Here is a 26,772-nt window from a genome sequence, read left to right on the forward strand (position 1 = left end):
GTTATTTGATCTTTCGTCTCCTGTCAGGCAGTGTCTTTGCATAATGTTTTATCTGCTTCTGTGTTAGTTTGACACTACGAAGTGTCGAGCTCGTTCCTCGGAACCGTTTTCACGCGTCGAGTTACATCTATTCAAACAAACAGTTTATTTTAGGCAGTGAAATGTATTCAGTTTATTAAGTTTGTTTACTGATTTTGTTATATTTGTATTTGAATTGGGGAATATTATAGAATATAATGATTTCTATGGTTCTCCAACTCTGTAGCTTCAAAGGATGCTAACATGTCGCACTGTGTGAGCAAGACGGTATGAAAAGTCTTGAAATTAACTCTTGTCAAATGTTTGTTTTTAGAGCTAAGGGTGTTAAGGCATGGCCTGACAATTAGAAGAAATACATTTTGCAGACAGTCACTTTAAAATATATATTAAACTCTTAATTTAGCAAAATTATTAATGCGTACAGCTACTCACAATACGAAAGAAGGCGGAATAGGAGCTGGAGCCATTTCTAAAAGTTTGAATAAAACAACACTCAATCAACATCAAATTTTTAGTGTTATTTTGAAGAAGAAGGGAAAAAAAAAAGCAGGACGACTGAACTGCAGGAGCAAATTGTTTAAAAGAGGATTCAGGAGAGGCTAAGAGGAGAGAAAAGTGGGAAAGTAAAAGCCACATTCACTCTAGTGCCTTCTTGTCCTCTTCTAGTCTCTAAATTGATGCCCTCATTTTATTTTATTTTTTTCCACATTATCTAAGGCCCGTTTTACTCTCTGTCACTTTGTACAAAGAAAAACCAAACAACAAAACCCTTGAACTTGAAATTGAGATCGGTGCTAAAGAGGATGAGCTCAGAGTCGGGGCTCATGAAGGGTGAAGTTTTATGCAGATATATATTAGTGTTGTGTTGGGATGGTTATTTGGATTAGGAAGATGGCTGTTTAATACTGAGATCATTTAATCGGTAACACTGTATTTGAAGGGGTAAGACTGACATGACACTGTCATAAACATGACATAACATCTGTCATGAACATAAAGAAGTCTTTATGAATGTTTATGATGTCATTCGGTAAATAATGACACTTTTATTGCAAAGTTGCTCTAAAAGTTGCATTAAAAGTCCATTAAAAGTGCCAACTTTGCATGATTTTGTAAATTATGATAATTTAATGCAAAGTTGGCATTTTTAATGGACTTTCAATGCAACTTTTAGAACAACTTTGCATTAAAGGTGTCATTATTTACCGAATGACGCTTCATGACATCTGTCATAAACATTCATAAAGACTTCTGTGTTCATGGCAGGTCTTATGTCATGTTTATGTCAGTCTTATGCACACCCCTTCAAATGAAGTGTTACCATTTAATCATTTTTTTATAAACCTGAATTTTCTTTGATAACTAAATTGGTAAGAAAAAGTTTTCTTTGTTGAAATAAAGTCTTTAAATGATCTCCAATTTAAGTTGTCGAAACCTGCAAGAATCCTGCAAACAACTCCTGTTAAAATGTTTTTTTTTTTCAATAATTATTTTGTAAGAATCTTTAACTTAGCGCTGCTTTAGTCACAATCAAGACCGTTTCGATTTTGAACTAATTTGCGTTAACATTATCGCCACCTGCTCTAGATATTGTCAGATATTTTTGATTGGAACCCAACAGATTGAGCAAATAAAGATTTATTTCAAAAACCTGCTAAATAAGTATCATGAACAGTTTGGTTATGGTCCAAAAGAAGATTTCAATATGCCTGATGCCAAGAAAAACGAAAAAAAAAAACAAACAAAAAAAAAACTGTCAAGCCAGTGATATTAATTAAATCATTTAATGGTGAGATTTATTAAAAGTAATGTTAACGGTAGCACATCAGAAAAAAATCAAAGTAAATAGAGTTTTTGTGCTTCTTTGAAATGAGAAAAACACATTTAGTCCAACATCTAATTTTTTGTTGATATCTCTCCCCTTATCATCTTAGGTTGAGGTTGTTTTATTTATACTCGTAGGTAAATTTGTTCTGCAGGCAGAAAGTACATGCAGCTTGGCACATCAATTTCAAAACGGCAAACATAGTGCAAAGAAATTTAAATGTAATAGATCTGTGATAGAAAGGATAACCTGAACATCAATAATAGATAAAAACAACATGTCCAATGTATTTGAAACAAGTTTCAAAATCTCTGTAAATGCATTTTTTTTTTTTTTTTTTAGGGTTGGGTTTCAGGCGTTAATATTAAAGTTAGTAAAAATGTCGGCCTTAATTTATCTCGTTTACAGCAGCAAGAACAAAGTGTTTTTTTTTTGTTTTTTGTTTTTTTTACTGATGTATTCAGCATTTAAGGAATAGAAACCTCCATCATATCTACAGCTCCATCTATCTGTTTGATCTACCCAACATGTAAGTTATCAGGTACAATTGTGCTCTCAAGTTTTCTTACTCTGGAAAATTTTATTTTTCAGAGATCATAAATGATAATGCTACACACACAAAAAACTTCCTTTCAATCATTATTAGTGATCGATTGAAGAGATTTATTATTAAACAACATTGGTTGCTTTTTTTCTAAATCATTATAGCTGAAAGTAGACTAAGTTGCACATAATCCTTACCTTTTATGTACCATTTTAACATTAGTGACAGTTTGCATTCTATGATATAGATCTTATTTGTTAAATACTCCCATTCTCTTTGGGGAAAAAAAAACAAAAAACTTTCCATTTCTTGTTTATTCCTGGGTTTTCCTGTCTGAGCCGCACTTTTCAGATTTTGCTAATGCGCTTCAAAACTACTGAGTTTAGCAGACTGCTATGGTCACATGACAACCTTTATGTTTTTATTTCCACCGCATCTAAAACAAGTTGGCATGACTTTTGTGTTTTGGATCATTGTCATGATGATCCAGGTTAATGACCAGAAATGTTTCTCAATTATTTACTGATACTTGCTGCGCTCATTTTGCCCAAATCATCTTTGATCCTCAAAACTACCTCTGAGTTTCATAGTAGTGGATCGCGTGTTTTTCACTATAGGTTGTGTTGCCTCTTAGGAAAATGTTGCATTTATGATTGTCTTTGTTTTTGGTGTATTATAAGCTGGATTGCAGCATTAGTGTAATAAAATCTTTCTGGGTACTGATGCTGCCAGTGTTTCTTCAAGTGCCCCATCTTAAAACAATTCAGAGTTCTGTACATTAACTTAGATTATTTTTGGGATTTCATTTTCCTTAGCAATTTTCCTGTCAATTGAGGCATGGCATAGTTAGTATTTCCTACTGTGGCTTGGTTTCAGCAGAATGTGGCTTTAAAATTGACTTGGACAGGGAAAGAATGACTTATGAACATCTATGATACGGACACACATGCTGTGAGGATGCGAAACCACGGCATCTCTGTGCAACCTCCACAAAGATTACATCGAAGGGGATGAAGGGGCTGCTTTCAAGAATTCACAACCGCATCCTCCAAAAAAAGTGAACATTAGCTCCGAGCGACACTCCTGCTCCGTTCAGCTCAGTGTTTTGTTTTGTTTTTTTCTTTAACATCCAATTTCAGTTTGTCTTTGACTGAGAGGCACACAGGAACTTGATGCCATTTAAGTCTGTGATGATTCAGTGGACCTGCCTTCGAGTCTACATGTCCAAATCCACAGTTGTGTTTATTAGCTTAGCCTAATTGTGCGTGGTATCTAAAGGTCAGTGCCTGCTGTGATGTATAACTCCCAGAATGGCTTCCAGGTGTCACTGTTTCCAATGAATAAACTCTGAAAACTGTTCCTGTTTCCATCCTTCCCCGCACCCCTCAGTGTGCAGCAGTGTTACATTTTCTTAAAATGTTAGTTTCTCTGTTATGTACGTGCTTTCACGTCACCAGGAGACTGATGTGCATCTACCGATGCACGCCGCCTGAGTGACTTCTGTTTCAGCTGGCTAAAGGCCGCAGATTAATTTGCTTGTCAGTTCTTTTCCCCCTGCGGAAAACCGTTTGTGTCGAGACAGGAAGAATGATACGCATGTCCTCTGGTGAATTAAAAGATGCTGACTGTTACTGCAGAAACACTCTTCTTGATTAATAGTTTGCTTTCTATATGGTTAAAGTTCACCTTGGGGCTCTAAAGGTATGTTTAAAGAGGACATTTGAGAAGGTAGAGCAGAATTGATGTTAACTGGAGAGTTTATCAGTTATGTAATGTATGTTTTTTTTTAATGTATGTTTTTTTTATGTATGTTTATTTGGGTATTTAAAGACATAATTCATGAGGAATGAATAGTTTTGCAGGACACTGACTTTAAACTGCATACACTGTCTGTAAATTACTGCAGTGGGTGAGGTTAAAGAGATTCTTGTCCATCAATGGTTGTATTTAGACGATTTTGTTTTGTTTTGTACTTTCACAACCAGACTTTGCTGGGCGGAGGCCACCAAATGGATCTGAGCAAGTTTCAAAACACCCTCTGGGACGTCCTAATACGAGGCGATGGCTACAAGGTAAGATCCAACACGTTTATCTCGGTCTTTCATATTTCATCAAATGTTTCCATTTGATTGGTTCTTTGTTGGATTGAACAAACGTGAAGCTCTCTTGCATTTTGACAGTATGCAAATGCTCAAAAAGTGAAATTTTATTCCAGTTTATTGATTTGTGACTGGTTCACATTAACTGTGCAAGAAAAATCTAATATTGGAGAAGCAAAAGCTCAAGAAAAAAATTTCACTTTTACTCAATGGGGAATAAAGATATTCACAGTTTTCACTGATGACTTTACAACAGCAGCACAATCGTCCTAAATGAGTAGCTAATAAATAAAGATGGAAAAATAGTGCTTTAATCCTTTTTAAGCAACCGAAAGCCCTCTGAGGTGGACAGCTTAAAATATTCAGGAAACAATATATTTGCTGTCAAATTTCAACCATGCTAAAATCAGAACATCAAGCCGTTAAATGGAAATATTACCGAAGTACAATGGCTGTAACATTCCTCTGATCCTAGAGTTGACGTGAGCTCAGTATTTCAGCATATCTTTATGAATGCATGAGTTATTCTTGACGGGGATCACGTGTTGACTTGATGGTATTTAAAAATTCAATGAAACGGCGTGAGAAAAGCTGTAAGTGCGCACAGCAAACGTATAAGAAGTGTCGTTTCAGAGAATTCACTGCCGAAATTCAGCGACTCAGGAAAAAAAGTGCTTGTTTGTACAACACAACTCTCTCAAACTACTCCCCGTTTGCATCAGAAGTTTAAAAGCTTCATTACTCCTCTAGACGTCACAACATAAATTACCGTATTTTGCTTCGCTTAATCTTCTCTCACTTCCTAAAGCACTAGCATTTCTTTCTGAACACAAAATTATAAACAATGTTTTATATATATGCACCCAACAGCCAAAGCCTGGAAAAAAAAAACAAAAAAAAAACGCTGCTCGTTTCTCTCCATCTCCCGAACAGAGATACCATCCTTTCATTTCCGCTCCTTCAGATAAAAAGATGAGACGGGAACAAGGCGAAAGTGAGGCCTATCGCTGGGCAGCAGTGATTGAGTCCCTTCACTAAGCCACGACGAGAATCTGCACAAATAACTGAGTCTGACGATAAGTAGCTAGTCATTTCCATAGACAAAAAAAAAAAAAAAAAGAAACATTGGGGATCCGATTAGATTTCACCATATGCCAGGCTTATCTTTGTGCTGCTTCACAGAATATGAATCGTAAGGAAAAACTCCCGCGCCCCATCTTTTAATAAAAACACACTATTTAAAAAAAAAACAACAAAAAAACGTGGAGTAACAATAAAATGATTTTGTTTCTACAGATGTTGCTAGGAGTTCTAACATTTGGTCTAAGAAGCATGTAATAAAAAAAAAATTATATGCTCCATTGCTTCTTTTTGTGTTTTAAATGAACATAGAAACAAACCTAACAGTGTTTTCTTTTTTCTTCTTTTTTTTTTTTGATTGGACTCCGAGTTGTGGAATATACTATCCTGCACTGAGACATGTTTGTGAAACAAGACACAAGAGGCAAAGTTGGAGGCAATGGGGAAGAAAGTCAACCAAATATGCAATGGATTGTTTTTTTTTTTTTTAAGTTTTGTGAAGAAAATTAATTTAATAACTTCAAGCAATCTTCATGAAAAAACAAGAAGTCTTGTTGGGAATGAAACATTGTTTTTTTAGGTCCGTGGTTGTGGAGCATAAAAGTGCTTTAATGATTAGGTTCATTCTTCAGACTACAAAGACTGCGCACAGTGTTATTTACAAGCAACAATAAGTTTGGTTCTTAGAATATTAGATATGTTGCTGCATCTACTCCACGAAGAATTGAAACATTTCCGAGGGGAAAATGCGTCTAACTCGGTACTCGCAAGATGTACCCAATAAACTGTCCGTTGAGTGGATAAAAACAAAATTACTTGATTACAGCAGTTCTTTATGCTGACGTGAGGAAGTCAATCGTCAGCTTTGTACGCAGAACAGCTACAAATGACCCCACAAGTACTTTGTTACTGGAAGCTGCCGGTGACACTCAATCATCAGAGACACTTGTTTGTCAAGAGGTTGTGAACTCACAATGAGGCGTTTTTGTACGTCTCGCTCTCTTCGTTCAGCGAGTAATCAAGCGCCTCGGCTGCAGCCGACGTCTTCCAGTCACGTTCCGAGTTTAGCGTTGAGTGGGGACCCGTCCTTTTATTTCCTCAAGATGGCAAAAATCAAAACCGCAGATCGGGGAAAGAGCGTGTTGCAGGCCACACTGCTTCGAGACCAGTGACGGAGCTGACCTTTTCACGCTGATACAAAGGGACTGGGTGTTATTGTGTCGGGTTGAAACCTGACACGGTAGCTACAGCAGCTAATGGCGTGTTTTCTTAGCGCTCCGCTTCCATACACAATGCACATCCTGGCAACGGGAGAGAAAGGTCGAGACGGAGCTGTCTGTGAGGAGGGAAAATAAAAGAGTCGTCCAATGTCTTAATTAGGAACTAATTATTTCACTTCTTCCTAGTTAGAGAAAAGCCGACCCTCTTCCGCTCGGTCAGAGAAATAGCTTGTTTTTGGCTGACCTCGGTTACAGGTAATAAAAACTGAAAGATATAGGGATTTGTACTGCTCAGTCAAACCTCTTAATCAAGGAGGTTCTGTTTTCCGCCATCTTTGCTTTTTCTTTTGTTTTGGATTTGTGTGTTTTGTTACCAGCTACAAAGTTTAAGGCTTTGAATTGGAAATTTAAAGGCTTTGGGAATGTTGCTAATTGAGAGTATATATAATGTAATGGCAGAAAAAAAAAAAAAAAAGAATATGGTGTCTTTACCAGGCTCCTCACAAAACAGGCTCCACATTGTCATTATTTGAAGAATAGAGATAAAGCCAAAAAAAAAAAAAAGTCCACTTGTTACTACTTTCATATGATTTAAGAGTGAATATCAGCCAGTTGCTGATTTTGCTACTTGTGTTGTTTGCAAGGTTAGTTATATATAAAAAGAAAAGAAAAATCTTTTGATTAAATTGACACTAACAAAATGAGTTATTGCATCAAAATCAATACAAACTAACTTTGCCCAAAATATGTTTTTTAGGCGCCAGATGGATGTTTGTTTAGAAAGGCAGTTTATTTTAGTATAGAACGAGCGCAAACCGATGGACAAATGGAAACGCACAGTGCTAAATATAGAGCAGTAATTAAATAAAAGGTACACACTTCCATAAAGGATGTTAACAGCTACACTAATTACCTTTTTTTTTTTTTTTAACCAAACATGAAAGTGACACACATCCTCCTACATGAGGGCTCAATTCTCCCCTACTTATTTATTTAGCCTTATAGTTAAGAAAGTTATGATTGTAATTAATCATAAGGTTTCCTCTTATCTAGACAGAACCTTGGGCCTTCTAAACAAGTTTCATCAAAAATGGCATGAAGTGTCGACTATTATGGATAGTATCAGAGTGTAAAATTTTAGAAAAGTTGCAACCCTAGCCGAGGCGGGACGACATGGACAACATCCTTGTTGGCAGGTGGAAAAAACCCTTATGTCAGCTGCCTGCAGGCGTCATCCTGTAGGCAGGATAATCCTCACGCTCCATCGGACTCACTTGGCTTCCTAAATTTATGTAAAGTGTCTCCTACCAAAAATATCAGCAGCCATATTTTAGAAAAGCAAGAGTCATTAAAAGTAAAAGCTTTGGAATTTTCCTGAGGGTGGACTGGAATTAGAAGCGTGTATTTGGGACTGCGCGGGAGCTTTTGGCAGCGGAGACTGATGCACTGTTCATAGTGCATTTGTGTGAACATTTAATGGACCCCCTGCTGTTTTGCTGTCTCACCCTCAGAGAGGCCTTAAGCAAACCTGACATCCACAGCGTTTGTGGGACATTCCAAATATCTATCACAGCACATTTTCTCCCCCCGCCCCCATCCCCGCCACCCTCTCGCCCTTCCTTTTTAAGTAAAAACAACTTTGGTGAATATTTTATGAGGAACATTGCCTCGGTTTCAACGAGTCGAGCGGAGAGAGTGGCACGCGATGACGACTGACAGGCCCCCCTGGTTGTAGCGTCTGCTTGGAGATAACCTTTCTTTTTGGTTTGTCTTCATGACAGTCCTACTCTTTTTTTTTTTTGCCATCCTGTTTCCCTTCTGTCACACTCTCTTAGCCTGGTTTAGTCTGGCTGCTGTTCACTTAGCTGCTGCTTTAAATTTTAGTGTGACCACAGAACTTCTGCCCATCCATCTGATACTGTTAGTTAAAATGCCAGCATATGGGTGGAAATCTGCTTTTTGGTCCACAGACTGCAGCATTTATGGCAATACATAAAACAATTTATTCACTTTGAGGATCATGCTGAAGCTTAATGCATGTTTGTTTCTTTTGGCAGCATTGCACAGTTATAATTGATTGTTATTTTGCTAATATTCTTTTGCAGAGGCTTGAACGACCAGGAAACAGATCATATTTATCTTGCAGATTGCAACTTGTTCATTTAAAGTTAATTCGTCCGTGTGTACCAGTGTGAATTATATAATACTGGGTCCGATTTCTTTTTTTTTTTTCCTTTTTTTTTTTTTTTTACAATATACGGTTGAAATATTAAAAAGACACAACAGTTTTTTTTTGTGTCTGTCACTTTAAATCAAACTAAGCTCTTCTTATTTTAGGTTCTGTAGCGATATCAAGATATTTTTTTATTTGCTTAATGTTTATAGAGGTTTTAATGTTTCTCTCAATTCAAAAGTTTATATAAAGGAAGGTCACTTAAACAATTCAGGCCAGCCCAGATGACTTTTCTAGTTTTCTGGCGGGTTAAATCGCAAAACAAATAGAGTCACACTTACTTACTAACTTATACAGTTTTAAGGTAACATCTCAAACATTCATCTTTCTCATTATTTAAAAAAAGAAAGAAATGCATAGAAAATAGAAAGTCAAAACAGAGCAGAAATTTTTGTGGGGATACTGACTTAAAAAAAACAAAAAAACAACTTATGCTAACACTGACTATGAAAGTAAGAAGCGTTAACACTCATTACTGCAACACTAAGCAAATTAAAATGATTTTAATACGTTGAACCTAATGACGGCTTTATCCATCGTCTTCTCCCAGCTGCCCGTGTCAGCGACATGCTGTAAACTCACACATCATAAAACAAGACCTCTAAATAATTACTTTTGTTGTTTCCGTCAGTGTCACTCAGCTCTGAGGCCTCAGCCTCCATATGTCACATTTCCCAAGCGCGTGCTTCGTTGATTGTCTTTGCTGTGATTAGAAGCTACACTTCATTTCCTACCCCAACATTCAATTTCATGGAGGGTTGAGAAAACACTGTCTTTCCGTGCTTTTCTTGTATTTTTATGAACGTTTGACAACGCGGCACTTCACCGCCATCGCTGCTGCAGTGCTGCGTGCTCTTTCATTTAATAAACATTGTGCTTGCCTGACTTTTCCGCCTCGCCTCGTGCTCTGTGTGACGAGCAGCTGAATGGTGTCGCAGCTAAAAGGGTGGCTCTGTTGTGACAACATTCGTTTGATGTTAAAGCCGGTAGTCCTTGGCTGCCACGTTCTCCCCTTCTGTTCTCTTACTTTCTTGTCACTGCTGTGTCTGGATCGCACCGCTGTTGCACATTGAGGACGCCAACTGGCATGACCCAAAAGTGTGACAGCGTCACACAAGCTGCTGATTTTCTCACCGCCCATAGCCATCCACTTTTCATGCCTGGGTGCAGGGAAAATGAGACGGTTTTCTCATAAAAAAACAAACAAAAAAACAAAACCTTTATTGGCTCTTATTTGAACTATGAAGGTAGTAAACTTTTTTTTTCCCCTTTTGTAAGAAAAACAAATAGTATAGTTAAATGCATTTTTTTCCCCCATCCAGCAGCCTAACAGAAGGCATTCAAAGTAAATTATCAAACATTTCCTAAAGCGGACCAAAAACAGTGAAAAACTTTTTAAGCTGTTTTTTTCACCACTCTTGAAAATGCTAACATATTAGAGCATGATCACAAGACCATCAAATGTTTTAGATGCAAACAGTCAAAACATCCCCAAAAAAAAAAAAAAACTTGAGCAAAAAATACACAACTTCATATTTCGCAAGATTAAAACATGAGGCAACCAGCAACTCATTCTCCTCCACAAGTGCAATGGGTAGAGAGCCCAGAAGTGCAAAGTGTGTAGTTCTAACATAAGGAAACAAAAAGTTGAGATTAAGCCGAGATTTAGCTGTAGACTTATTTTTTTCTGAGGTTTTTGTTGTTTTTGAGAGTGACCCTTGCTGGATCTGTAGGTTGGATCAGTAACGGATCCAGAGCTTCACTCAGATGACAGCAAGGTGGAGTAAACATGCAACCAGAGCAACAACGGTTTAGATGAATGCATGTGTTAAAATGGCCCAGTCAAAGTCAAGAGCTGAATCCAATCAAGATTTTGTGAGCTGAAAACCTGAATCTTGATGGTAATGTTTGCAAAAAAAAAAAAAAAAAGATTGGGCAAAATGTTCAGTCTTTGGGTGCAAAAAAGTTGCTCTTTTAGGTTCGAGCTGGGGTCTTTCGAGGTGAGACATCTAAACTAAGCCTTCTAAGAGATGTGGTGCTTTGGTTAATGATACCAAGCGTTCAGCTGTATTTACCACTTTTATTCCCTCAATATCAAACAGAATTTTAACTGCTATATAAACGAAGCCGGATATCATGTTGTAAAAGATGGGAACAACTTCGCTCTTTGAAAAAAGGGATTTTGTTTTAAGAGCATTTAAAATTAATCAAAAGACCGACTCCTTAAAAACCCACCGCACTTCACGCTGTCACTGCTTTCGCTGCGAGTTCGAGATACAGAAGAGGAGAGCGCCGGCAGCCGTGTATGGGATTGGAAGAGGAAAACTACTCGGGGCATCTTTGTCCTCTGTTTGAACAGTGTCGCAGATGTGGGGTGGTTGGGGGGTAGAACGGGGATGGTGGGAAAGCAGGGGAGCGAACCAAGGAAAACGGGGCGGGGGGTGAGAGAGAGAGAGAGAGAGAGGAGAATTTTCTCGCAGCTGCCCAGCCTGAGGCCAAAAATATGTGGCGCTTTCCTCGCCACAGCGTCACCAGCCATCCATTCTCGCCTGTCATTATTTTACCTCTTGCAGAGGACACACGCCGTCTCTCAGGCACGCATATTGCACACTGGTACCACCACACACCGTCTGTGCCGCCTTGATCTAATCTCAAACATGACCAAGTTGAACAGAATGAATACAAACTCCAAGATATTTCTCTTTTTTTTTTGTTGTTGCTAAAGGCATCCAGTTGACACCAGGCTGTTCTACTGCATGATTAATCACTTGTCATTGGTTCTGTTATTTCTCAAAAAAAAGCCAAAATGAAGCAACTTCTTATATTGAGTTTTCATACTAACAAACTGATTTTAGGATTTTGGGGGTCTGTGGAAGAGACTGTCCTGACTTAAATTTGTAGCCTTAACACTAGTTAAGGCAACCCAACCCACATAGAGCTGGTGCTCAATTGTAATGGGAAAACGACGGTGAAAGTTCTGTTCTACACTGTTCAGCTTTAATTCCTTACACTTTTACTAATATGCCTTCAAATTTTCTGCAAATACACGTTATCTTTTCCTGCTAAGGGTAACTTTCGTCTACATGCTCTACGACATGAGCAAGACTTGCAGCTTGGGATCGCAAGCAACAAGTCGGCCAGCTTGCTTCCTTCTCAGCAGTTGGTCATGCAGCTGCTGCTATGTAACAGCTTTTCTATTATCGTCTAGGGTTATCATAAAAAAAAAAAACATTCTTTATAGTACATTAGGCTAAAATTACTTTTTTTTTTTTGCAAAGCAGAAGTGTAACTTGATGAACTGATATTTTGATTTAAAATGCAACTGAAATTGCTGCGTAAAGAACCTTTCTGCTTTTCGAAAAAAAAAAAAAAAGATCATCGGATCAGAAGTCTTTTTGGGTTTTAGAATAAGAAAATGTGTATATATTTTTTTCTTCAGGCTGAACTTGCTTGTGATTTGCCTGTCACAAAAACCTACTTGTCACATTTTGGAAAGCTCCTAAGGACCTCTCTACACTAACTCGTTTTGCTGGTGATGCTTACAGAATGTATTTTTTTCCCCCCTAAAATCTTGAACTCCAGAGACTGGATCAGCGCTCGACTTCCACTCTGCCCTCCTGTCCAAGAGCTGAACCTCAGCAGAGGCCTCCAAAAAATGTCACAGTCCGCTTCAGTTTGCATTAGCAGCAGTGTCACGAGGCAAAAATAGATTCTTTGTGTTCTGCAGATATTGTGCTCCTGCTTCTGTCGCCATGAATTTCTGTTCTTCTGCATAATAAACGCAGCTCCGTAAACGTGAAAACTAAATTTTGACGTCAGCGCAGCTCAAGTCTGTGAGATAAACATCTGTAAATGGCTTTCCTTTAAATCAGAGAGCTGCTGAGAGTTATGGCTGCACAGTCTGTGCAATCTGTTCTGTGGCGTTTCGTGGCTGAAACATACCCATCAAACACGGGACAGATTGAAAGTATATTTCACCACATTTATTCTCAGAAACCTGCTGTAGACCAGAATGTTTCTTCCTGTAGAGTTTTGAAAAATCGAAAACCTTTTGTATTTCGAAACGGGAGGAAAAAATCTAGAGCTATACATTTCTCTGTGGAGATTTCTTCCAGTATTTCTTATGTGTTGTTGAACTGAAATGCTTGAGGTCATACAGGTTTTAATGTCTGGTGACCTGAGTAGATATATAAAAAATCAGCTTTCAACTGAGTTCATTCCATGCAAAAAAAAAAAAAAAAGTTGGCAAACGTGGGTGATGAGGTCTTTGGGTTTCTATTTCTGATATTTAAATTCGTCTGCTGCTGTGAAACGTAATTGCAACAAAAAGAAAAATAGCAGAAACAGGAGACATCTCATGGAAACGCATTTCTTTGATCACTTCACTGCTTGGTTAACCTTACAGATGTCCAAATCTGCAGAGAACATACAAGAAAAGCGCGCTCAGACACAAGAATAGAATAGACACATTAAAACCGGAAGAAAGTCTGTAAAATGTGACACACCAGCTGAGCACACTGCTGTGGGAATTCAGCAAGAAAATACTGACAGAGAGGAAGCTGTGTCTCTCCTACTTGGCTGTCATGAATGTAGGTCTGCCAAACTGAGCAACAACAACAAAAACGGGGCTGGAAGTATTACATAAGTAAGTATTCGCTGTGATTTTGAACCCTGAGTCGGTGGCTCACAGGCGGCTGTTTAAATTGCATCAGTTCCTCTGATGTAACTGTGTATAGCCCTCAACTCCCTTAGAGGTTTTAGTCATTTATTTTGATTAGGGCTGTATTTATAAGATTAGTCTCTAAAGAAAGTCGCCTGGGAGGATGGGTTGGCAAGGATGGTGGTGGGGGGAACAAAATGAAGTCTGTTTGATCATTACAAATTCAGAAATTTCTGCTTGTCAATTAATTAGCCACTTCCTGGGTCTGCGTGTCCCTCTTTTCATTTGTGGGGGCCCGGCTCTCGATGGACAAATACCCACGGTGTGTCCATTGTGTGTCTAAGCGCTCGCTCACTGTCGGGCAGCTGGGGAACGGTGAATAAAGATCCTTCAAAGGCAGGCGGTTTTTCAAGAGCAAGCCTCTTTTTACTTGTCTTGACTGATTTGTGAGAGCGCCGTGTTTGGCTTCTTTGTGGCTTTACGCTGCCAGTTTCTCTCCTGAACAAACACGAACGAGAACAAAGACAGGACATGAAAATGTAGGTGGAATAAGAACAGGTTTTAAAGTGTTTTTTTTTTTATTCCTCCCCTAGTGAATCTGTGTCTGTAATGCAAACACACCGTGCAAAAGTTTTCTTCTTCAGGGTGTTCGTGAAACTCCTGAAGTTTGGAGACGACGCCTCTCTAATCGGCATGGATTAGGTTTGCATGCAGTAAGGAGTCTGCTTACAAATAGCAGGTGAATCGGCTGGTCCACTGATGTAGTCGGAATCACTCGAGGCTAAATCTGCTAAAGACGATGGAGACTTCAGGAGAACCTGCATCCTGCAGAAACTTAGGCTGCTTTCACACCTGACACATTTGGTCTGTTTTACATCCAGAGTTCATGACTTCAGACTTTTTGTGCAAGTGTGAATACACATGCAAATCCTGTTGACTAAACAACTGTTTATCCTCTACACGTGCCATCATACAATCTGTCCTGCGGTTTGACTCATCCACAAAACAGGACAGCTCCAAACTGCAACAAGCAATTAGGTCTGCAGAGAGGCTCATCGGGACTGACATCGCCTCTGTTCGTGTCCTGTATACGTCCAGGGCCATTGAAAGGTCAGCTAATATATCTGTCGACACGACACATCCTGGTAACAGGTTATTTAGGCTTTTAGCCTCAGGTTGGGGATATAGAATGCTAATGTCAAAACCTAGCCTACACTGAGACAGTTTCAGTCCCCAGGCAAGCCGTCTGCTGAACACAATGAAAATCTCACGGCCAGGGTTGACAGCTAACTTAGCTGGAAACAAATAAGCATATTTGCACTAGCACAGTAAGGCTTCCCTCTTTTTATGTACATGTGCATGTATGTATATATGTATGTATGTATGCGTGTGTAACAAAAAATGTACTGCACACACTTGTAAATACTACGCGTGTCCTTACCCATCCCTCAAGTCCTGACTTGCTAAGTGTTTTTGACATATTTAGGTTTACCGTTTGTGACTATACTTCATAATGCTCGCAATGGAAACCTAAGTCAAATTTCTTACTTGTAGCCACAAACGTGGCAAATTTTGATCTAAATTTTAAAAAGCCAAGGTTTTTTGATTATAAAGATGCGGTTTGGTATTTTTCTAAACTCGTTTCCTCGTCTGCTGACAAGCGTTTATTGGACATAGCATCATTTTTCTGAGTGAATGCATATCTGAGCTGAAAAATATTTAAAATGTAAATACAGTATAGATAAGTAACAGTACATGTTGTGTTTGTCAATTCCCCCCCCCCCCAAGTAAAAATGTGCAAAAAGCCTCCAGCATGCGACTGATTCAATGTAGTTTCAATCGTTTTGAAGGCTTCTCACTTCAACGAAGTGCTGTAAAACACATTGAATTCTGTGGTCGTAATGCAACAACATAGGGAAAAAAAAAAAAAAAGTCGGATGGATTTGAGCATCTTTGGAAGACACTGTAGTCTTGTTTCCACAAAATGACCATGAAAGCTTTTAATTTAAGGCAGAAGAATCGTTTCACCCGATTGCTTTCGAACGCGTGTCAGGACTGATGCTCTTTTCCTTCGGCGGTTGCCTCTGCCTTCAGTCCAGTCTGTCAGAAAGAGAATCCAAACTGCAAACACCACATGAAAAGTCAAAGTGATCTTAAGCAGGTTTTTTGTTCCCGTCAGAAGCAGTGAGTCACATTGCATTTGGTGACACCTCTCACTTGCACAGTTGAGTTTACAGTCTTGTTTTTCCCATAGAGGAGAAGATGACAGCATGCGGCGTGTGACAGCTTATCAAATCAAACCCACATTTCCTCTTTCCCATATGTAGCGCTCTTTCCATGTTGAGATGTCCTCACCGCTAGAGTCTCCTATAGGAAGCTTTTTTCTCTCTCTCTCTTTTGTTCCTACGAGCATCAAAAAGGAGGACGCATGAAGAAAAATAAACATTTTATAATCGAAGGGAGAGAGAGAGAGAGAAAAAACTGGCTACAGATGAACATCTTTCTTTTTATCAAGTGTATCCTTTAACTGCTAAGCTGCGGCTTAGCAGTCAATATTTACTCCGGGAGGTGATTATCGGCGCTAACAACTTCCACGAGCCACAGAATCAGAGTGTGACTTTTTAAAATAAATTGTGGCGTCTTTTAAAGGGAAATTAAAGAGCTGAAATTGTTTTGGCTTTGCCTGGATTTCCCCCGTGACCTAAAAACAGAACACAAGCATCCAAGCATGTTGTCTTTCATCATTAAACTGTCTTTCGAAAAGGCTCCTGAGAGAGAGGCTCCTGGAGCTCAGCGAGAGACGCCTTGTACTTCGAAACATCAAGTGTCGTCAGCGTCTGCTGGGAGGCGCGTATTAGAGTCGTGGACTTGAGCTGAAAGGATCTTTGAAAATAAAAAAAAAAAAAAGATGAAAAACTAAAAGTCTCTCTTACCGTCTCTCTCTCTCTCTCTCCGTCTCTCTCTCTGTCTCTTTCTCTCTATCTCACACACACACAAACTCCACAAACTCGAGATGTGCTGGTTTCCATGTCGCTTTATGCAATAACGCAGGTGATATCCAAGGTCTGGTAAGTGTGCAGATCTTTGACCTTGCTTTCTCACCCTCTCTGCCTCCATTGTGCTCGCAGATCAAAGACGCCCACAGTGCCCCAGGTGGTCTCATGAGTGAAGATACTCACTTAAAGGCAGCTGACAGAGGTAAGTTATTAAACCTCACCACTGTCTTCGCACACACATTTTCTTTGATCCCTATTGTAGAATGTCTTTCTTTATTTTTATCAAAGATCCTCTTACAGTGCAACGCCATAGCTTTTTCCTACTATTACAAATATGGTCCTGTCTGTTATTGCAGTTGATAGCAACCATGCAACCGCAACTCATCCTTTGGTTAAGATATAGCAATTGATCATGAATTCATTTCGCACACAGGGTGAGTGTTCTTTTCAAAGACTCTTGTGATATTAATTATATGGATTTTTCTATGCCTTTCTCCGGAGTTCTAAAGGATGAGTACTAATTTTTAAATTGGCGTAACTGTACCACTTTTATGTGGATGGAAATGTTAAGAAATCAGTCATATTTTGTCCAACATTAAGTTCTGTTGTGTTACGGTATAGAGTGCTATGAACTGTTATATTTATTTGGTTGCATGTAATTTTTCAAAGAAATCCAGCTTGCATACAAAATGCTATTTTTGTTTAAATCACGAATTTACTTTGATCAACCCAGATTTTGTAGTTCATGCCTGGTTGACATCTAAACTGAAGAATCATTGACATCTACACGTGTGAAAAGAGTTACAGTGAACCACAACGAGAGCCATTATGTACAAACGTGGAGCTGTGGTGAACCTTCCCAGGATTGGCTGGCCGACCAAAATTACTCCGAGAGCTCGTTGATGACTCGTGCAAAGTAATGTCAGTGTTCATGATTCAACGGCGGGAAAAAAAAGACCTACGTCTAGTTGACGCCGCAAGATCTTTGTTCCGATTTTTTTCTTTCCAACAATCGTAAGGATGCCCCAATTATTGGTTGGTTCTAAGATAATAATAATTTCTGCAGAGTGTGGTGTGTTGAGTGATCTTTTCCACACAGGAGTATGTTGGGAATGTTCCAAGCTAAAATCGAGGATATTCAACGTCTTGGGTCGTCTCGGCCTGATATCGCGATGTGTGTGGCTGTGTGTTCCCTGGAAACACAGCCTGAATGTGACCTGTAGCCAATCAGAAAGCGAGGTGATGGAAACGCAGAAGACCTTTTTCTCAGTGAAATACACAACCATGTTGGTGTTTTAACCTCAACCAGCCTACAGCTTTTTATTACCAAATCTCCATGAGTTTTGTGGCCTTTCCGCAGCTTTTGACAAAATATTTTATTGCATTAACAGTCAAAAACTTTGAGATTAGAGAAGTGTAACTCAAAGTGCGTAGACCTTGTAAATTATGCATTCATAAAAACATTTGGCACACCCGTTCTAATTAAAGTTTCATAAGGTGCGTATTGAATTTGGATCACCTTAGTTTTGAGGTAAAAACCCTGCTAATGCAGTCGAGTCCGACCTGGGGGAATTGGCTGCATTTGTAGGTGTGTTGCTCCTCTCAAAGGGAGGAGCCAGAGAGCTCTGAGATACTGCGACTATGTTTTTCCCCATATAGAAAATACGAGATAAATGATTATGAGATTTGATTTTAAATCCTCCCATTACTGCTTTTCCAGCCTGCCTCTTTACCGGCTGTGTTTATGGAATCTGTAGAATACGAACATCGCAGAATTTGTGTGATTTTTACAATAAAAGCAGGAACATATCATTCCTAAACAGATGTATAAATGATAAAGATGGCTCCTTTCTTTAAAAAAAAAAAAAAAAGAAAAAAAGAAAAGAAGGGAGAACTACACTGACAATAAAGAAATTACAATTAGCTGAGTTTTCTATTTTGCATCCAATCACGCATGATTGCAGATTCAAGTTGGGGCACAGCTTTTCTGGCAATGCAAGAAGGGAATTCTTGGGGAAAAACGTTTGGTAGCTGCTGTACTTACACAAAAAAAATAAATAAATACAAATTGGTGCATGTTTGAATGTGAAATTGTGACAATGGAAGAGTATCTTCGATGACATATATCACTCAATTTTATACCGTCTTTATCATAGAGGAATAATAAGATAAACTAAGGAGTAGGTATGTCCAAAGCAGGATTGAAGAATAGTCATGCGCTTATTCTCAAAGTATGCTCAAGATATTTCACCTGGAAAGTAGCTGACGCGTATTTAAGAGATTTACCCATTGGTGAGAAACATTCAAGCATACTGTTCTAAGCTCTGCTTTGGATTTAGCTTTCAAAAATATTCAATCACACAAACGGGAGTACTTTTCGTATACCTGGAAGTTGGGTGAATAAAACAGGTTATCAATTCATGGAAGTGGCGTTTTTCTATCCCCCCCGCCCCCCGCACATTTCCCTGCAGCCTCAGTTTGAAGGCTGCAGGGAAATGTGCAGCCCTCGAAAGGAGGCTTCTCCCGATATAGATGTGATGCAGAGAGCTGTTTCCTGTGTATCGTGTTTTGTTTTCATACAGCCAGTTTATTCTCCCTTTTCACACCACCAGCACATTATCTTGCTCCATCTGCTGCCAGGAGACAGAGCCAGGTATTTATGGTGAACATAAAAAGTGAGTGCATTCCCTGTCACCTATAGCCCAGGATTTACAACATATTTGACAAACATTCTGAAAAAAAAAAAAAAAAAAAAGAGAAAGGAGTGTTCAGTTTGTATAAGAGTTTAGATCCTGTCTGTTGTGCAAGCTCCCAGCGGATGGTACCGCTAGTACATGTGCGTGCTGCTCGATGTGTACGTATGCCTCCCCGCTGAGTGGAAATGTGTCGATCTGTCTGCTGGTGGTGCTACATATGTGTCTGCACGCCTGTGTGTATTTTTGGGTGCGTGTGTGTGTGTGTGTGTGTGTGTGTGTGTGTGCGCGCGCACACGTGCGGTGGATCCGCCTGCTCTGAAACACCAGCAACAGATAACAGATGGTCCCCCTGCATTAGAAGTGTTTTATTTCCCCGAGGAAACCAGATATGTCAAAAATAAGCATGTGCAACATTAGTCATTTGGAATATTCATGCCCCCGCCGTCCGACGGTTTCCTTTTCACAGCCAAAATACCACCAGCCCAAATCTCCTAAGAAACGGAGGGAAAGTCAGGGGAGAGAGCAACAACAAAAAAAACAAAAGCAGTCATCAGCTGATGTTGATGGTGTGGGTAAGGGTTGAGGTCCTTCACGTGGTTTTAACATTGGAAATTTATTTTTGGGATTTCTTACCACAGCAATCCCTTGATTAAAAATGGGTTATGGATATTTTCATGTCAAGAATCTCACCTACCCGGCTTCACCGGGCAAAGTAATATGCACACATGTTCATGAACCTGTCTGAGTCTGAATAACCTCAGTGGGTCACGCTTCCCTCTTCCTCTTATCTTGCCATTTTTCTTTGTCGTCGACATGTTGCATCTCTGAAGCTCTGATGCCTTTAATCTCCACCTCCTCTCGGTTCAAGGTATCTACCCCCATCTCCTCACCACTGAGAGTGGTCAGCATCCTTGTCCTTGGCGGCGGACTCGTGTTTGCATCATTATCAAGCCTGATTAAACGTCCGTGTATTTGGAGGTGTTCACCCCACCGGGAGCCAATGGCATGTTTCTTTCCGACTGCAGAAAACATGAATTTTGAGCAGCATGTTTCTCTTCATGGTCCCTCGTGTTCAGGGTTAATTCATGGCACTGTTCGTGAATGGTGTACACACACAGAGAGAGAGAGAGGGAGAGAGAGGAAGCGAGAAATTGGAGGCAATAAAAAGGAGGTGGAAAAGCTACTAAACAGGAGTGTGGTGCTTATCGCACAAATGCAATATAATTTATTCAGGAATATGCAAATCCAACAATCACTCTGCCTTGTTTACCGAAGGGACCTGCTGATTCAGAGACTGAAAGGAGGCTGCCAGAGACGCCGACCTACGGTGTAGACACAAAGGCGCCCAGCGCTAACTCATTTTACCGGTTTTCTTTAAATTGAAGAAATGAGGTGTGTCGGACAATTTCTTGCTCATTTCCTAGATGCTGTGTCCTTCACATGTAGTCCGCCTGTGCTGGCCTGTTGAGAGAACAACTGAAGTTATGCAGAGTTTTGGGATGTGTTGCCTCTAGCTTTCCTGCACCGCTAATTAAATCTTTGGAATTTGCAAACAGCATACAGTATAAAAAGTATATTATTATTTCATCTTTCAGCTCAGGCTGATAGATATTTGTGCCAATAAATATAATTTTGTTTTCGTTCATTAGCAGCCTATCTCAAATAACCGTGGCCCGCAAGAACTCACTGGGGCATCAGTTTGCCCAATGTTTTGAGATATTTTTGTTTTTTGTTTAAATGAGTAAATGGCATAAAAAATGCAATTTTACTGAATGTCAATTGGCTTGACGCTGTGTCACCAGTGTGGTGTAATTATTAAGCACAAACTTTCTACCGTGATTGCTTGATTTTCGTCGTTAACTTTCGGAAACCCTGTGACAACTTGCAACTAGCCCATGTCTAGTAACCAGGTACTTGAATGTTGGAATTTGTAGATTTGTCACTGCACTTTTGATTTTAATGAAGAAATGCACGTAAATCATGTGTCCTAATAAGTCTTGGAGCAAAAAGAATCTTGCTCTCAGCACTGAAATTAACTTTTGGCCATAGGGACTCAACGGTAAAGGTTGGGGTAAAACTCTTCCACTGCCACCGAGGCAGTTCCAGTCACTGATGATGATGTGGTATTTACAAGAACTGCCACAGCCAGATTAACCCCAACAGAGGCCCGAGGGCAAAACTGACCCATGGACTTGTGTTGAACCACAGGTTTCGTCAATTTCCTGTTCATTGAATGCGCACTAGTCAAGATTGACCTTCAGCAGACAAATGGTAGATCTATTATAGTTTGCCTTGAGCCAGAGAAAAACCCAACTTGTGGTCAGTCAATGGAATGCCATGTTGTCTGTTTTGTTTGTGTCGGCTTTGTCAGTGTTGATTGTTGTATCTTTAAGAATTGAATTATGTTTGGATTCGCAGTGGTCTTGGTTAAGAAGAGGATTTTATTAAGAGTGTCATGTTTCAGTATCCACTGGAATCACTCAAATTATGTAAATTACACAAATACATCAGCCTATAACAAAAATCACTTGTGAAATTAGCGGTTTCAGGCAGTGATAATAGTAGTGTAAAAAATAATTCACCCTGATTTTCTGGTATAGTCCAAAAACAATTATTACATTAATTGGCGATTCTGAGACAATTTCTTTGGATTGTTTCCTGTTTCTGTGTTGGTCCTCTGATGGACTGGTGATCAGCTCAGGATGTACAATCAGTGGAGAAGACATACCATAGACCTCTACAAAATATAAACAAATATTGCATCAAAAATCTCAACTTCATATACAACTAATTGGTCTTAATTCCAGAATAAAACTGAACCACAACAACTGTCAGATTTTGAATGGTGTTTCATCTGGGATTCATGAAGAAAGCCGTTCACTGGTCACTGGTGCAGTTTGGGAGTTTTCTGACCGTTTTAAATATTCACAAAACCTTCCCGGGTGTCATCGTTTTTGGAAAAAAAATTAAGCAAAAGTTTGTTTTTTTTTAAATCCATTTTATATGACCTGTATGCCCTCATGTGGATTGGTTGTCAGCAAATTAACAAAGTAGTGGACACGGAGGTGTCATTCCAAGGCCGTATCCCGGTCACACCGATTCCAGGCCAGCGGTGGTCCAAGTAATTTAACATGCCACCCTTGGCTGCTCAATTGCATTGCATATAACGTTGTCCAGATTTGACACCTGGTTTGTACAGTTCTTAAGGATCTGAAGACTGGCGCAATCTTAATCTGTTGTGATGAGGGGCCTTATTGTAACGTCTGCTAAAAATTAATGCTGTGACACGGAGAAACTGGTTCCATTGATTTCAAGATTAAATTTCCTGTTGCGTTGTCGGGGAAGAAGCGCCCTACGAAGTTGGGGACTTTTCATTTTTCTCAGCTATTTACACAGCCCCACTTTTATTTATTCAACCACAGTAATATCCATCTTGACCATATTCTGGCATTAGCGACTGTGGACCAGTTCAAGAAATCCTTGGAAGAAATAATTATAAAGTCTCATTTTGCTTTGCAAAACTGGCCTGTTGGCAAGACAGCTTCTCATTAGATATGCCCGTCAGACTTCACTAGAACACTTCCAAAGAACTAAAGAGCCAAAGTAAAGCAAACCACGGAGACAGGTGATTGCCAGCATTTTAATTATTCTTGTCTCTCACATTGGAATGTGGTAACTTTTACAGCTAAAACTAGCAAAGGAGGCTAGCGGTAATGGTCATTTTTCCATAGAAGATCTTTCTGTGTAAAAAGCTTTGGAAGAGCTCAAGAAAGTTAGATAACACATAGGGCACTTTGACAGCAAAATTAAAGCTGACACATTTCTTTGTAATCCTTTGTTACTGAAAACTTCAAATAACCTAATGCCTTGGAGCTAAATAGAGAATGAACTAGCACTTAATGTAAGTATTTTTAAAAATGCTTAATATCCAAGCCAGTTATTCATAAACGTATTTAGGAATTCAATTTGGAAACTTGAAAAAAGAGAAAAAAATAATGAACATTTCTGTAAATCTAAAAAAAAAAAAAAAAAAAAAGATCAGGGCCGACGATGAAGTCTTTCCAGCAGAGGTAAAGCAAAACCAAATATTGAACTAAGAAGATAGCATTACTCTATATGAACAGTTTGAAACTTGCAGAAATTCTTGATCCATTTTAGTTTTGTCTCTGAAAGGCACGGAGCAAAGTTTGGAAATTTAGCTGAGAAGACGGCCTCGTCTCAATTCCCAAAAGCATCCCCAACTGCCTAGCTGCACAGCAGTTTTGGGGGAAAAAAAATAAATAAATAAAGACGTACGTAAGGGATTTCTCCACTGACAACGCAAGAGGAGAAAAGCTTGCTATGTCATTCCAACCATCTGGAAGTCTGGCTCAGACTTGAGGCTGATGTGTAACTTTTAATTGGAAAGACAGTAGTCGGAGGCAGAAGAGGAGGAAGAAATGATCCCGATGGATAAGGAGGCAATGTCTGCTGCCAGATGGACAAACCTGAGCTTGCTGGTGTGCTTGCCATTCGATTCATGGGCCAATGCAATGTGTGCTGAGCGTTACAAAGAGGCTGGTGGAGAGGTTTGATCTGGCTCAATACAAGTAGCTGGAAAGGCTGCTTTGTAGACAACAGAGACTTAGACTTTTTGGCAGTGTTTAGTTTTAGCCTTAAAAGATTTGACAGAAATATCTTGCAGCTAGCGTAATCCAAAAATCAAGCTTATTCAAGAGATTACACTTCATATAATGGCTCTCTGTATAGACAACTGATTGCCTCTTGATTATAATTGTTGATCTCAATTCTAACAATCTGGATGTATAACCTTTCTGTGAAGCTCTTTAGGCAACATCGAAGCGTTTTTCTTTCAAATAGGCTCAAAAGTTGTGAGTGGTAAAGAGTGAATTTACTTGGAGATATATTTTGGTATTCTTTGGCTACTTTGGAAAAATGTAAAAATTTTCAAAGTAAAAATTTGATTCATGACTATTTAGTAAAAAAAAAGTGTGGATTTCTCAAGTCTAAATATAAAAAAAGGTTAAGATGAGGAAGAAATTCTATTTTTATTGAGTTAAATTAAATGTATTTACATAGTCCTAGTTCAAAAAATGTCAAAACACTTTCTGAATTATATTTGATCTGGTTTTACAAAGATGAAAAGAAAGTGGTTTTAAATTATCATTTGGAACTTAAAACTATTTATGCAGAATTGATCAGACTTTGGTTATTGTAGAGTTGTCAGTGGGGTGGACAGTTGTTTAATGACCAATCCAATACACCAATTGTCATTAAAATCCTTAATTATTATATGTCAATCCCCATTAGCTTTATCTTTCATCGCATTATACCTGCCATTAGCATCGATAATGCATCAAGTTGTTTTTAACCACCATGACATTTTATCATGTATGGGTTCCATGATCTGAAAAAATGCAAATATTAGGAGTCCAAGTTATTTATACACGTTTCATCTTGTTTTTGTAGGCGTAGTTAAAAGTGGAAACTAAAGCTGTACTTGTAGCTCTTTCATTAAAATCTGAAACATGACTGGCCATAAATAGTCTGCTTGCTAATTATCAGAATGAAGATGATAGATTTATTTCTTCTGCATATGGGTAGACATGGGGAAAATGGCGTATGCTATCTCATCCTTATTAGACAATAAGTTTTTTTTTTTCTAAATGTTTATAAAGATACAGATTTTAACTAGTCTCAGTTGACAAATGCTAACACTAACTACAAGTTAGGATATGTGGGTAATTACTGAGTTTGAACATTTTCAACAAGTTAGAAAATGACAATGACATTGGTGTTAACTTGGTAATGTTATCAGTAGCAAGTTCCAACAGCTCAGGATCTGCCTATTATTGTTTTTATAGCTAAACATGGCACTTTCAGGTAGCTGAAAATTATTCCCAAAGCTGAACCAGAGCCCTGGAGGTCCACAATTCTTTTACTAATGTCTCTTGTAATTTGGAAGAGACATTAGTGATCTGAAAGCAGTGTGTTTAAGGTGTTGCCTTTAGATGCATCCACATCCATATGTGCCCCAATTTAGGTCCGATTTTATGAATTACCTTAAAATGCGGCCACAAAGTTATGACACTGTGTCATCCAGGCTTTCCCATTTGGTTAAAACGCAGAAATCTTAGTGTCTATAAATGTAGCAACATTATCTAGAAAACTCGTCTCCCCCATTATTCTGGTATTTTAGTAATAATCCTAGCCGACCTACAAACAGCAAAACCCTTAGTCTGATTTATTGTCTGACAGTGAGAAGCAAAGGTTATGTCTTTTTTGTATATAGTGTATGTAAATAGCAGGTTTGAATTGTACATGGAGTTACCATTTTAGGTTTTAAAATAACCCATCAACTGTTCTCTGACTGCTCCCTCCCCATTACTGCAGTCTCACTTGAGTTTTCGAGTCTGAAGGAAAACCTCCAGAGTGTTGAAGGTGAAACAGGAGTCAGCTCCTGGGTCAAGAGTTTGGCTAATGAGAGTTTGAGTTAAAATTTCAGATGTGTAACGTTTCACCTGCCAGATCCCTTCCACAACTCCCTTCTCTTCCTGCGTTCACTCGTCTCTTCAGGCACCTGTATGTTTATCTTCATTTCACACCGCTCTCACGCCGCATGTTCATTTTTCCCTACTGTTGCCTCCCCCGCTAACCCCTCCGCCCCCCACCCTCCTCACACCTATTCGCCCAACCTCGATCCCCCCCCAACCCCCTCCCCCCGGCATTGCAATTCAATTTGTGCTGTATGTTTCATTCCCTGCTCCGATTTAAATGTATTTCATGTCATCTGCTTTTAATTAACTCTCAGGATATGGCGACGAGGGGAGGAGGCAGACGGAGAGATAAAACCTCTTCACATCCGCCGATGAGTTGTACTGGCAATCATTTACCACTTAGACAGCAGTGAAGAAGCCCCCTTTTTGTTGCCCTGGCAACCAGCGCCTTGGTGATTGATTCCTCGCCAGCGTGTCATCGCTGCAGGGAATATAGAGCGTGTGAGCTTAGCATGCTTGCTACATCTTTCTAATTAAAATGGGATTACAGAGTCATCGTTGTATGTACAAACAAATGCATGGCTGTGAAAAAAATCAATTTCGGTAAATGTCAAGACTGTTAAATACAACTGTGCATAAACAAATGCAAGCAGGCTCCATACACTGATGTGGACATTCTGGGCACAGCGTACTTGGAAATATGTGTTTCCATCTGATTTGTATGTTGGTGTTTGTCGATTGACAGCGTCGGTGCCCCCACCAACCCCCACCAATCCCCCCTCCCGCATCCAGGAGTCGAGCATGATTGACAGTGCATGGATAATGTTATGCAGCTCAAATCACCAGGCACAACAATTAGTCTGTTTGTTTCTGTCTGCTAATC

At 39.2% G+C, this 26,772-nt stretch overlaps 1 protein-coding gene across 2 annotated transcripts in view; it reads left to right on the plus strand.

Moving 5' to 3' along the window:
• LOC106949759 (glucosidase 2 subunit beta-like) overlaps positions 1-26,349 on the plus strand; it is a 74,069-nt gene extending 47,720 nt beyond the window's left edge. The window contains exons 10-12 of one of the 2 annotated variants that reach the window (XM_015036239.1): positions 4,394-4,480; positions 16,829-16,898; positions 26,204-26,349. In XM_015036239.1, the coding sequence (XP_014891725.1) occupies positions 4,394-4,480; positions 16,829-16,898; positions 26,204-26,241 (195 nt within the window). In that variant the 3' untranslated portion in view covers positions 26,242-26,349. The remainder of the gene's footprint in view (positions 1-4,393; positions 4,481-16,828; positions 16,899-26,203) is intronic. The other variant, XM_015036240.1, reaches the window with a different exon arrangement.
• The last annotated feature ends 423 nt before the right edge of the window (positions 26,350-26,772 follow it).

The sequence above is a fragment of the Poecilia latipinna genome, unplaced genomic scaffold (assembly GCF_001443285.1).
Source record: "Poecilia latipinna isolate Pla-1442-1.1 unplaced genomic scaffold, P_latipinna-1.0 Scaffold361, whole genome shotgun sequence".
NCBI classification, from domain to species: Eukaryota; Metazoa; Chordata; class Actinopteri; order Cyprinodontiformes; family Poeciliidae; genus Poecilia; species Poecilia latipinna.